Here is a 14,056-nt window from a genome sequence, read left to right as displayed (position 1 = left end):
TTTCCATCGTTCCCACACGAGCTTAAAGGCAAACGTAATTCCGTAACAGCACAACTCCCCATTTCAAAAATGATTTTCCGGTACAAGAACTCCTAAGCTAAATGTGGCACCTGGTTTCTATTGAACAGTTCTACATCACAAGGTCGGAGGAAAATCTGTGTAGTACAAGGGGCAAGAGGCCCCAACTCTCCTGTATTCATACAAGGGATGTCAGATAATGTTACAACTACTTTGTGTGGCCTGTTTTCCTTTTGTGTCTGCTGAAATCTGAAACAAAGCGAAAAGTCCGACCACACTCTGGTATTGGGCAGACATAAGGCCTCTCACCGGTGTGAACACGATAATGCTCAGTGCAGGCCCACTTCCATTTGAATGTCATTTTACAGCCTTTCCAGGGGCATTTGAGAGGCCTGTCATCAAGGTGTACACGCCGATGTTGTAAGAGATACTTATGTGAACCAAAACGCTTACCGCAGCCTGTAAAAGTGCATGTGTTTCTTTTGTGCAGATTCAGCTCTTGCTTGGATGAAAAACTCATTGAGCAGCCATCCAATTCACAAATGTATGCACCACATTCCTCTTCTAGATCCTTCATAACTGGCTTCTTGGGCTTCTGTCGTGGCGGCTTACGTCTTTTCCCAGTGCCAAACAGCTCACTATGTTTCCCATTCACAACTTCATCATCATCCATACTCACAGCTTTGGAAACACTTCTGGACCGCAACCTTGTGCTGGGACCCTCACAGAAGAAATCTGTGAAGAGACAATGAGAAACATCAGGGATGACTAAAGATAGACAAAAACACAAAAGCATGTGAAATCGCAACTTACCTGCACAATCAAAAGGTGAACAAGACCTCAGCATGCTAGGAATAAGGTCTTCCTGAGCTTCAGCATCCAACTCATGACAAGTTTCAACCATTAACGGGTCAGTCACCCCCCCAATTGTATCTAACGAGAGAACTTCCTGTGAATAACATCCAACATCAATATCCTGCCATATATCCATATCTGAGGCATCATGGTCAATCACGTCAACATCAGAGACCTGACTGTTTCCACCATTGCTAGTGGAGGTGTTACCGTTGGTTGATTGCAGAGTGCAGCAATCCTCTCTAGTGTCTTGGTTAGCAAAGTCAACAAGCTCTTCGAAGGAGTTAGACCTTTTCCTAACAGCTGATGTGAGGCAAGAAGTATCCAGAGTAGCACTATCAACGGCAAGTTCTCTCCTCTTACTTCCATTGGGTGACTCTGTATGGGAATCTAAACCTACTTGTAATGGATTCATGTTATGTTCAGGAACTTTTCTTTTTTTATTAGTTCTCTCAGCTTCGACAGCAGGTTCAGGATGAAACCCTGCCTTTACGCGACTATTTATGAGGTTAGTCTCTTCAGCACATTTAGCGACACCCTTAGAGGTTCCTGTGGTGCACATCTGTTGTTCAAGAAACAGGGCTTTTGCATTGTCCTCTCTCCTAGAATTTTGAAGAGCTTGAAGCTGTGACTGTGCAGTGTAGCAGCCTCCCAATTCTGGATGGACTTCATCATTCATCCAGACCTTGCCACACCAGTGCCCTGCAACTGAAACTTTCTTCTGCATTGCCACTTTTCCAACAGCTTCGTCCTCTCTAGCACCATCCAAGCTGTGAAGTGGTTCAGCTTTGGCTTCACAGCTGACATCCGTTCCATAAAAGCCATTTGAAAAATTCGACAAGGTCTTGTTCTCAGACTGACCAGCACGCATACCAAGTTGAATAACCCAATCCTCGCAATAATCTTCTCCTTCCTCTTCAGCTTTCATGGCCAAATCAATAAGATGCTTCTGCTCTTGTGTTGCCTCGCTGTAAGTGATAGATCTCCAACTATGAGTCAGACTCGATTCCTCCGCTAGGTGTTGGGCATGGCTTTCTATTTTTGTGATCTCTGTGAAATCACACAAGAAGTATTAAAAGACATCCACAATCAATAACAACGAAGTGCACCAAATATGAACGTGTGCAAGTAAACATACGTATGTATCTACACTCAAACTAAAAGTTAATTGTGTAACTGCTTCTCAAAGCCATCACCTCACATATCACTTGTTGAATAGAACTCCTACCAGGCATTTATTATTTGATAAGTGTGCTAGCATATTCAATAGTCGAAGGTAAAGGCTATGATAAGCATGCAAACTTGCTGCTATCAAAGATTGATAAGAGTACCTTTCACACAGCCTTACAAAAGACATATTCTTAAAGGGATGTTGAGAAATTCTAGAAATTTACCAGAATGGCAGATAATCAGCATCTGTGAGCCCCCTTGCTGCTTTAATTGATGATGAGCCTCCAATGCATGCTCTAAACACAGAAAGCGTGGTCTTGATGACGCATTTGAAGATGAAGAATCATGGTTGTTATGAGCTGCTCCACTACATCTATGATCCCTTGTGCGTCTCTTCCAGATTTCTGCATTTTCCATGCACAAATCCTCTGATTCAGCTTTTAAGCTGTGGTCTGTCTCACTACCAAATTTATTATTGCCCATTACAAGAGTAGAACTATCCTCAAACATGGAGAGCGTGCCAATATCCCTTCCCTCAATGTGCATCCAGTTTACACTTGGATCAAGGTTAGCACCAACGTATGCATTGCTTGTTCCATCTGTACAAGCCTGCTGACAAACCACTCGAGTTCTATGGCAGTCCAGAGTAGACAAATTCTCCATAGAAGTGGAGGTCCTAGTACCACCCATTTCGAGTGAGCAGGCCTGACCAAAATTGCTGGAAACTGATTTGTCTGTTGAGAAAGCACTGTGGTCACCATCTTTCGAGCCCACGACTTGCCTGCCTGAATCGGAAAGAATTACGACTTTGTTAGGAGTCCTGATTTTAAAGGTGGATGACCCTGCTGAGAAGTGAGTGGCAAGAGGTGAGTGAAGAGCTTCCTTGCTTTCACCACAGCCTGCCACTTCAGACCCCCTACATGATTGAGCGATTAGCTGTGAAGCTTTTTCTGAACCTACAAATTGTTCTCTTGCTTCGGCAGGCATCTCAAGGGGAGAATGACCACCTTGTAGACCAAGAGAGCCTCCCTCTTTCTCTAAACTTGTAGCTTTCCCTGACACAGCCACCAGTTGATTATTTGAAATGCACTTTGTCACACTTTGCACAAAAGGACCCAAGTCCACGTTGGGTGTGCACTCTGTTACCGTGTAAGAACCATCAACCTTCTGTAGCAACACCTCTTTCTGTAAAAAATTATCCAGTTCACGCAAAGGAGTTGCAAAAGCACATTCAAAAGAACAAGGCTTGCTGATATTGCCTCGTGACGAGGCACATTCAGCTTCCTCTTTCACACGGTGCCATGGGGCGTCCACTGTACAGCCAACCACATCATCAGAGAGTAAAGAAGAATGTGGATGGAAATGAGTGCCACCATGCTCCACCTCTGGAAGAACAGATTTCTTTCTGCGTCCATGTGAACCTGAATCCTCAGATTCATCTTTGTATGTCACTGCCAAAAGGTCAAGTACCGATGTCGCTGATCCTGTTTCAGTAACTCTGTGACCTGTCCTTGCAATATCATTCACAAGTAGCAAATTGTCTAACATTAGTGAGTTCTCGCAACCCTCAAATATAGAACCAGATGATTGGTACGGCAAGTTCTTTGAGTCCCGCTGATCTTCTGAACTTTCTGCAAGTACCCGAGCCTGAGGAAAGCTTGCTTGATCAACATTTTCCGAAAAATTTTCAAACACTACTTTATCCTTTTGCAGCACCAACTTGCTATCATTAGACTCTTCCATATTCGCAGCTTTTGTAACTACACATTCATTAGTCAGGTCCCCTTGATAATTGAACGAACCCTCCAAAAATTTCTGTGTTTCTTCTAAATCCTGTTGGAGTGCTGAAAAAACCAATTAGATATAGGTCAGAGTCAATAAAACATGTTTAGAGCACCTCATAATTTATTATTCTTTCAGACAATTTTCTAAACAAAATTCTTTTGTAGTTGTCAAAAGATGCTTAGTACCATTTGCATGCCCTATTTCCCCAGACAATGCGCAATGAAGTGACTTCCTCTTTGAACCATGAGAGTCTTTACCGCATCCTTGTATTGCTTCTTGTTCCATCTCCCAATGTGAGGTCTTTCCTAGTGGGTCAACAGAACTATATATGCCTTCAGAAAGAGAAGCCCTCATGTAATCAGTTTGTAGGTCCACATGATTCATTGCAAAAAATGATGGAAGATGACCAGTATCAGCAGCATGACCTTCCTCTTCCTTCAAATAAAAAGACGGAAGAGTGGCAATGTTAAGTTGTTGAGCCAAAGCCAAGCTCTTCCTAATATTGGAAACTGGTTGAACTACAGCGATACTTGGAAAGCACAAGAGACCGCAGGCAGCACAAGGAAGGGTCCCCCACCGAAAGGACGAACTGGTAGTCCGCCGTATTTCACAATCTTCAGGGAAACATTTCAAATCCTCTGATGAAATGCCATGATCTTCTGAGCCTCCTGAATTGTTTTTTCCATTTCCTATTTCACAAGCTTCTGATAGCATTTCATCCATAAAGCTTGCAGTCCTTAAATCATTATCAACAACTGAGCTTGACACTTTGGAATGCTCTGATAAAGCAGAAGATAACTCTGCTCCATCGCTGATCAATACGCAACCTGTGACTCCATTGTCTACAAGAAGTCCAAGTAGGCGATTGTTATGGGCAGCATCATTGGTGAAAACAATCTTCACAGCCTCCTCTCCTGAAGAAGACATTGTGCCCTTTGATCGTGAACTCCGTGGTTCAAAGGCCAAAGCAAGTGGAACCCTGTGAAACAATCCAATAACCCAATCTTTAAACCAAATTGGGAATAAGGTAGCTTAGTTGAACAGCTTAGCGGCAGAAACAACAAGCCAGACAGTATTTTTCAACAACAGAAAACATGGATCTATGGCTAAAGTGTATCAGTTAGCTTTTCTCCCTGTAGGAATTTTGCAATAGAGAAGTGAAGTCATTTTCATAATATTATAGATTCTTGCCCTAACAACACAGGACCTCAGTCTCTTTTAACAAATTACAAATCCTGCATTCAAAACAATCCTTTTCAAAAGGCATCCCCAGATACCACGATATTTATTTCTGAACCTCATCATTTAGCTTGTAAAAGGGTAACATCCTTGCATTCGGGGAGCCAAGTCCACATATCTCTCACTCAAGAGAGACTTCACGAATTCCCATCAAAGAAGCTTCTTCATTCACACTGTCAATAGGAAGAGTGCAGTAGAAAATAGCATGCCTAAATGGATTCATGTCAGAACTCACTTAAAGCCTACAGGAAGTATGTTTTAAAGCAATGATTAAAAAAGCTCAAAGTTGAGAGTCAAATAAGTGGGCGGACAAGAAATAATCTTGCTGCATGACTGTTAAGTGCAGTAACAGTCGTGCTTGATACATAGTAACTTGCTAGATGGTGACGAGGATGTGCATGCTGATGAAATAGCACTTCAGAAAGTTCATGGAGGACAGAAAACAACCAAAGACTTCCCACTTTCACCCTGCATATAAATTGAAATTCCACAATAATAACAGACAAGTGAAAGATCTCAAATGTGCTTGGGGTGAAATAACTTACAGGCGAGTTATTGGGAAGGGCAATGGGAGAATGCACATTGGCTCACTTCATGATAACATGGAAAAAAAAAAGTCTGAAGGACATAAACAAGTTAGAAACATTTGGTCATGGAGCTAGATTAATCGGTGAGGCGTATCTATCTCAAGCATCACCTGAGGCTTGGTAAGTAAAGAGTTAAAATTCAAGATGCAGACACCAAGAATATGCAAGGGCTTCTAGATCAGGGTAAAGAGGTCTCAGTAGCGGCAAGTGTACCCAATGTAGGTGTTAGTCATCTAAGTTTCAATTGCAATCTTAGCAACATGCCAGCATAATGTGTCACACACACACACACACACCACACGTACGTGGAGAAATATAAGTACGAAGCTTCACCTAACAAAAGCTTGTTACACCATGCAAATTACACTCTTCAATCACATGCAGCTGAGCTGCAAGATTCCATTCCATGAAAACCTTTAGTCAATTATGCTCACATTAATGCTGTACATGCGGTCCAGTGAAAGATAGAGCCAAAGACAAGTTGAATTATCAGCAAGTTGCTTCTTCTTGGATCTTATCACAGCAATATGTACACTCTACTTCATCTTGTTCAAACAATTGTTAGACCAACATTTGAAGCTATGTCACTCAAGAACAGCGTAGGAACAAGAACAACCTGGGGGAGAAGGACAATGCAAGAAGGTACAGCAACTGTTGATGAGACAGCATGGGTAGATAATTCATGGCTGCCCTTCTTGTTGCAGCATCCTTAGCCACTTCAAGCCAAGCTGGACTTGCAAAATTTGCAGCTTCACCACAATTGAAGCCTGCTTGGACAACCCAAACAAAGAAGCTCAAATACAACCACACCAAAACTCGAGGGTCATTATGTATAGGATTCTCACAAAAAACAATAGGTGTGCTCAAAAAATTAAAGTTACTAACTCAAAAATCTATAGCAATTCCATAACTACCTAATAACCTGCTTACAGGCTTAAAACACAAAAATGACCCGCAAAAGACCCTGCAGCAAGAATGGCCACAGCAACATCTATTCACCCACATTTTAGCCTCACACCCAGCTATGCTGCAAGACCAAAACGAAGGAAGCCCTTGCACACATCTAAACCTCAAACAACTGGAGCTCCTATGCACGTTGCTTCAAGTTCTGGAAGTAGCATTTAAAAGTGGGGAAAGATGGAATCATAAAATGCATGCAACATGGAGAAACTTTACTCTTCTTAACGCAACTTAATCAAACTGAAAGTCGCCAATTTCAATAAGTCCCCATATATTTTAGCATCCGCTCCTTAACAAAGTAAGAACCAGCAACCCAAGCATGCTGTTCAACATAACAAACAATCAGCAGCTCAAAAAGGAGCCAGCAGCACAAAAAGGAACCTTAGGAATGTATCTCCTAGACTATGATTAAACGTGAACTTAACAATGAGATACAAGCATAGTTTGCCAGCACACACTGCAACAATAGGAACATCTGACATAGCGGCCACCCACTAAAGAAACAACGCATGATGAAGACTCCCTGTGTGAAAGAATCCATTGCATGTGGTACAACTTATAGCTCGGATTCACGGCCAGAAATTAAAAAAAGCCACAGCTGGATCAGAAAAATTCTTCATAAAACACTAGAAACTGGGAAAACACTACAACACAGAGATATCATTCTTCTCCATTTGTTTGCCAGAACAGTTATCAAAACCAGCTGCTTCGCCTGGAAGAATACAAGAGAGAGGACAGATAGTACACAGCATTTTCCAAGCATCAAAGCAAATTGGACCATATGTAAATCCCACCGGCACTGCTTTGCACATGGAAAATGTCAAAAAATGTGTCTGATAAAAAGCCCAGATTCACTAAGGAAAGTGCAAGTTACAAACTCATGCTAGTCAACCACATGACTATGATCTATCTAACTAATAGCTCCATCATGCATATTATTGACTACATACTACCACAAAGTCCATGAGCTTCCCCTTTTTATCTTGATCAATACTACAATAGTGTCCATAGCTTCCCCTGTTTATCTTGATATTCTAGTTACGGTTCCTTTCATATCATACGAAAAAGAAAAGCTTGCAAAAATCTAACGAGTTACAAGTATCTCTACAAATTATACTGAGTCTTCCTTGCACTGCATATTAGTTCGTGAACCAAAGAAGTGTCCATCTAAAATATCCAAAAGTAATGCAGCTGTCATACCATGGCTGAAACCAAGGTGGTATGCCCTTGGAAATGTAACCACAAATTCACCTGCATTTTGCACCAGCCTGGTTGACAAAGAAAAAGCAGAGGGGATTGAAGGTAATTGCCTATGCTAAAACCTTCCTGCTGCAATGATAGACTTAGAATTACCTGCAACAAGGAACACCTGCAGCCAGAAGAACTTCTGGTGACATTACAGTGGTCTTCTCACCCAGCAGAGTAAATGCAGCTGCGATAAAGAAAGCAGTAAGCCACGAATAAAAAGTCTTCTCTATGTGCACACAAACAAAGCACATGGAGCAAAATTAAGCTGGAAAATTCCAGTAAGATAACAAACCAACCCATCAGCAAAACAAACAAACTGCAATTATACCTTTAGAGTCCGTACAGTTTCCATAGCCATAGACCCTAACAACCTCTTCTAAAGCTGGAGCGGCATCTCCTGGTACAGCATACCATGTCTTTGGAGCACCTATGTGCAGGTAGTTCAGGCTGTGCAGTTCATGATCTTCTACATGCCACGCAAACCAACTAAAAAGCATGCCAATGTACACCATGGGAGAAGTCACACCAGGTACTTCATCTGGCATGTACCTCAAAAGGGATCCTGGTGAACGAGGCATCACTTTCATGTTCCAGAAACTATCAGCCAACTCTGAACCAGCTCGGCCGCCATGAACATCTGCAAGCCCTGTCTTTTTGCGAGGCCTTAACCTTTCCTTCGCAAAAGTAGAAGATGGTTTTCCTTTCGAAGAAATACCACAACTCGAAGCTGTCTCAGAGCTCCGATACTGTGAAGCAAACTCATCAGCACAATTGGCAAGCCCTGGATCATCAAGCTTAGGTTCTTTAGCAGGGTGTTGAAGAGGATGCACTTGATTCTCCTCGTCAAAACTCCATTTTCTCTTTAGTCGAGAAGTCGGATCTATCGTAGCAAGCCGGGCCGGCTCCCCAAAGGCAGAACCAGGAATGTCATTTCCATACTCCACGGTGACAGTCCTATCTGCCGCAGCTTTCCAAAAGAGAGACTCGATGACAAATGGGGGAAGATCTCTGGAAGTTTTCAGGCGGGCACGAGAAAATTGTTTGGCCTTTGCTTCGAATTGCTCCAAAGTGTAGCTCTCCCCACTCTGCCAAACGAGCTTCTGCGCAAGGGTTTGAACAGACACTCTAGATCGCTTGCCTGTACTGCAGCCCAGCTGCTGGCGTCGTGTGTTGAACTTGGCCTTGAGCTCCTCGTCTCCTTCAATGAAGAAAGAAGAGGGGCTACTACGAGTTCTAGGATGCTGAAAAGGAGGACAGCAACCACTCATACTGCGACGACCTACCTTTTGAGGAGGCATGCAGCCGCCCATGCTGCGTCGCACCTCAGGCTCACAGGCCGAGGAGCCATGGGCGGCAGAAGAAGAAGCGGAGTCAGAAGCTTTAAGAAGAAGAGAGCGATTGAGGTTAGCCATTACCGTTTTCTTCGACGCACGAGGGAAAGGGGGGATAATTTTGCAGATGCCGTAGGTTCGAGCTTCTGCTTCAATTTTCGAAATGTAGGCTATGGGGTCCGCGAACTCGGCCTCTGTGGGTCGAAACTCCGGCGCACATGGCAGTGACTTGAGCCAAGCTGCCACTTCAAAAGCTTCCGCCATGAGCTGCAACCTTAATAGGCAGCAGCGATGGGGCTAGTCGATGAGAAGAAACAGGCATGGAGTTAGCGGACAAAGATCAGCAGTGTTTCAATCCAGCTTACGAAGCTGTCCGCTACACTCTTTCTGTTCTCTAGCTTGCTCCTGTGTGTGTGTGTGTGTGTGTGTGTGTGTGTGTGGGTGAGCCCACAGAGATGATGAAACGACGGAACTCGATTTTAACTTGGCGGACTTTTGTTGGCCTAGGGTAAGAAAAGAAAATACGTTATTAACCTTTGCGACTGAACCTTTGCTAATTTAAACTAAGCGACGCAACATTTAGCTGATGTCAAAACCTAAGGCCGTTGCAGGGAAAGCCTGACTTGGGTACACTGGATGGTTGCTCGTCGGATGGCTAGTCGAAAGGCCAATGTTGTCCCGCAATCATGACACCTAACCTCAATTGTGGCAATCAAATTTAGTTCATATGGACGTTATTAAGGAGCCAGAATTGCACATAGGCAAACCGTGCTCATCAGAGTGGAGAAGTGAATCTCGTTGTTGGTGCAATGAGGCTTTAGGATTATGAGACATGGCAACGGCAAAGAAAAGTGCAGTGGGCCACAAAATGGATCTCTATTGCCAAACCTTTGCATTGTCCATGTGAAAACATATGTTCTTCATGGCGACAACATGAAGTAGTTCTCCAAAAAAAACATGAAGGGGTTCCCTAAATGTAGTCTCTTGAATGGCTCCATCTCCAATGTCTAGCAAGACCATTTACATCTGTTGAGGAAAATGTGTGGTTTTGATAGTCCTCCTAGCTTTACCCATGAATTGCTCGAGAAGACATTCATGGGTGTGTAGTTTCTCTTTCATTAGAAAGCATGCTTCATGAGAAATGAGCTTTTGTGACCTTGTGACGTAGAGGCACCCACACTTTCTTTGGTCTCTATCTTTTTGGAGGCATGTTTCCTCATTAGACAAGAAAACTCACTTTGTTTAGCAATATTCTCTAAATAGGATGATGAAAACTGAATTTGCTTTAGGTCGCACCATCGTCACAAAAATTTTGCTCTTCAAAAAGGATTTGAAAATTGCAGTTTTAATATTGATCCAGATGTGCATATTCAAGCATTTGAGCAATATGTGGAGTTTAAAGATACCGATGAAGATGAGTGGGGAGAAGTATTTTCCCCAGACAGTGAAAGAGAAATGGTATTATCGTTACCTAGCATTCCAATTAAAAACTTACAACCGATCAAAGCTTTTTGCCAATAATATTTTGATAATAGGGGTGACGAGGACATCCTCTATGAATTGGATAGAATAATGCAAGGGAAACTGTTCAGTTCGGAGCTATGTTGAAAATATCAAGAAATTGACTTGACAAATTGCATGAACCCCCCGTCAAAGAAAAAAATGAGAGCTTGGTTTTTCAACGGATTCAAAAGCAAGAAGCTGAGGGAACATGAGGTTCCAATCCCAACCAAGAATTTTAAAACTTAAGCAATAAGCCAAGAAGGAAAAGGGTCATAGGAGTAGAAGAGATTCCAGGGACAGTGCACACAATAATTGAGGAGTCACAAATCAATCTCTAGTTCTGGCTCATTTGATAGTGGTTTAGATGATAAGGCTAAAGGCAAAAAGAAAAGATAATGGACAAGGAAATTGGAGGACATGCCGAAGCAAATGGCTAAAATTAGACCCTCAATTGGAAAGCTCGAGACCTAGTGTTCGAAATGTAGATCCATGATCAAGAAGGGGAAAGATATGTAGATGATTGCATTAACCAACCCAAAAGTGGTCAAATCAGATGGAGCAGCTGACTCTAAAGAGAAGGAAGCCCAGTACTGGAACTGGTAGAGACGGGTATCAAGGGGGCAATGGCTGAGGAAGAGTAAGCTTATTTTGGCAAGAGGAATTTCAGTTGCTATACATGTGGGAAGTATGGCCATTTTGCAAGCCAATGCCCTGAAAATGCGAAACCAAAAGCAATTGAGCAAAAGCCACCAGAACCAATACTAGTTTGAGTGATCACTAGAAGCAGAGGAGTGGTGATCGAGAAACTCCCAGATGAATCTTATAAGGAAATGAAGCAAGCTACTAAAACGAAGAAATGGGAATAGCAGAAAGCTACCTCGAAGGCAAATGGCAAGGCAAAGGTGGTTGATGGATGAGAGGAGCAAAGGGATCTTGCAGCAAAGATTACAAAGGATCTGGCAAAGAAGATCCAAAGCCACGAGAATGCTTAGAGGCTAGGACCATTCAGAGGTTTCCGCCTCAGTCTTTAGTGGCTCAAGAAGAGAAGCCTACAAAGAATCTAGTGAGGAAACAACAACAAATGGACTGAATGAGTCTTTGATAGCTTTACTCAAAAGTCTAGCTGAGGAAATGAGGCAAGTTAGAATAGACTTGGCCAAAGCTAGAAGCACTGACTTGGGGACAAAGAAGGTTGGAGAGCAATCATAATCTCCATCACAGGGTCAACCAACCACTAGACAAAGGAAGCCAATTAAGATGAAATACATGTTAAGGCGTGTGAAAGGATCCAAAAGCTTACAGTGGAACTGGATGATATTAGAAGAATCTTACTAGAAGCTGCAAAGTTCATAAGGAAGAAGATGAAGCTAGTAACAAAATCCATGGCATTAGACTTATCAGACATAAGAGATGACGAGGTTCCTATTATTCAAGTGGACTACAAAATTAAAAAGCAATGGGAACCATTATCAAGGGTTATAATGGATGGTGAGACAGGAGTAGTTCAAGCTCCTAACCTAATTGAGAACATGCAAATCAAAGTTGGAAAAGAGAAATTCAAGGCCAGCTTCTTAGTGATGGATGTACAAGGAGCATATGGAATGTTGTTGGGCAAACCGTGGCTCAAGACTATTGGAGCCATACATGACTATACTAGTCAAATAGTGACTATTCAGGGGCCTAGTAATTTGGATAAAAACAATGAGACCATAAGGACTTTGGAGGAAGTATGGCACGAAGAAGATTGAGCGAATGCTTGCATCCATAAACATTTTTCCAATTGTAGAGACTAATTTAAATGTTGTTTTGATGGATAAGGAGCAAGCTGAAAGAGAACGAAGGCAATACTTTTATCAATTTACAGAATTCAATCCTAAAAAAAGAATTGCTTAGCTTGATGGGCGAATTCCATATCATTCAAACCAAGAGAAGCAAGGCTTTAGGTCATAAGCAAGGTATGCCTAGACCAATATAGAGAATTCGAACAAGGTTGAGAAAAGGGTTGAAATGGAATCTTGACTTGCAGAGCTAGGAGATCAACATTGGCATGGACTCAAGTTTTCTTCGACTTTAGAGTAGTCTTTGAGAGATGTTCTTTGGAATTGACTTCACAAGTTGAGATTTCTGGTGGATTTTGGATCTCACCAAGGTGTACTACGTGGGGAGTTATAGTTTTACAATTCTTATCTTCATGTTCGCAGGGGACTGGTAGAAGGAGTCGGTAATTACTGATCCCAATTACTGTGATGATTGTACAGGGAACAATCAGTTAGAGGCTTAGTCTGACACCTATAAATAGGGTCCACTACTCATTTGGCGGAGTCTATTGCCACCATTAGAGCTAGTTGTACTCTTATACTCTTTTGGCATTAGGTCAAAGCATTCCTTGGCTCTTACTATTGTACTCAGATTCTCGTCCTATTTCAGTTGAGTCTTTGCCTGATCTTATACCTAAAATCTGCTTGCGTTATCTAATTTGATTTGATTAACCCTAACAATCCAACTTAGAATAGCTATCAGAAGTGAGTTCTTATAGAGAGTTGAACTTTGGTGATTTCAATTTGCTTAAAGTTGCTAGACTCACGCTCATTAAGTTGATAGATGAAACCTCTATAGTGTTGGGTGTGGACAATGGACTGAGATTGTAGACAATGGAAACATACCCTAGTTGGGAATCAGACGAGCAGTAGGAATCCATATTTGTCGAGGCCAGATACTATGGTAACTATACATGGAACAGTCAATCGAGGCCCAGATCGGCACCTATAAATAAGGTCATTACTCATTTGGCGTAGTCTATTATCACCATCGGAACTAGTTGTACTCTTGTACTCTTTTGACATTAGCTTAGAGCATTCCTTGGCTCTTATAGTTGTACTTCCCTTATTTGAATATACATTTTAGTTGCAGTCTTAGTTTCTCGTCCTATTTTAGTTCAGTCTTTGTATGATCTTGTATCTGAAATCTGCTTGCCTGATATGATATGACTAACTTTAAAAATCCAACTTAGAATAGTTGATAGAAGTGATCAACTCACTCCATTTTGGCAATCACGGTGATGAGCTGAATAGCTCTTGACAGAGAATCTATCTCCCTGTTGGATTTTGGAGTTAGCCGAATTCAATCATGCCGCCTAGAAAAGTCGGACATGAACAAAGGTTGACAACCAAATTCATGGAGGACCCAGATCGTGTAAGTACCATTCTAGAGGAGTCAGAGTGAGGCTTTGACACTGACACGGAGCCTTGAAATGAAACATATGCAAACTTGGATCAACAAGAAGTTGAGGGGATAGAGGATTCCCAGCCTTCTCACGAGTCCATGCAAAATTGGATTAGCGAAATGAGGGGATGGAGGATT

The 14,056-nt window shown here is 42.2% G+C and overlaps 1 protein-coding gene across 1 annotated transcript; it reads right to left on the bottom strand.

Moving 5' to 3' along the window:
• Nucleotides 1-38: 38 nt before the first annotated feature.
• Nucleotides 39-9,656, bottom strand: REF6 (relative of early flowering 6). The gene is made up of 8 exons (XM_086514878.1): nt 8,191-9,656; nt 7,968-8,046; nt 7,815-7,882; nt 6,271-6,421; nt 4,014-4,807; nt 2,268-3,887; nt 832-1,923; nt 39-753 (listed from the first exon to the last, which is right to left on the bottom strand). The coding sequence occupies exons 1-8, from the start codon at nt 9,455-9,457 to the stop codon at nt 227-229; spliced, it is 5,598 nt and encodes a 1,865-aa protein (XP_086371004.1). The 5' UTR covers nt 9,458-9,656; the 3' UTR covers nt 39-226.
• Nucleotides 9,657-14,056: the final 4,400 nt, after the last annotated feature.

Source organism: Adiantum capillus-veneris, chromosome 6 (genome assembly GCF_014529385.1).
Source record: "Adiantum capillus-veneris isolate H3 chromosome 6, ASM1452938v2, whole genome shotgun sequence".
Taxonomy (NCBI): Eukaryota; Viridiplantae; Streptophyta; class Polypodiopsida; order Polypodiales; family Pteridaceae; genus Adiantum; species Adiantum capillus-veneris.
Note: the sequence above shows the minus strand (reverse complement) of the source record. Positions and strands in the feature narration are given on the sequence as shown.

What these genes read in the sequence shown, in the direction of transcription:
- REF6 (XM_086514878.1), bottom strand. Translation starts at nt 9,457, where the DNA reads ATGGCGGAAGCTTTTGAAGTGGCAGCTTGGCTCAAGTCACTGCCATGT. An exon ending in GCATTGTCCTTCTCCCCCAG is followed by an intron (nt 4,808 to 6,270) that starts GTTGTTCTTGTT and finishes ATTGTTTCACAG; the next exon opens with GGTTCCACTTGCTTTGGCCT. An exon ending in GGAAATAGGGCATGCAAATG is followed by an intron (nt 3,888 to 4,013) that starts GTACTAAGCATC and finishes TGGTTTTTTCAG; the next exon opens with CACTCCAACAGGATTTAGAA.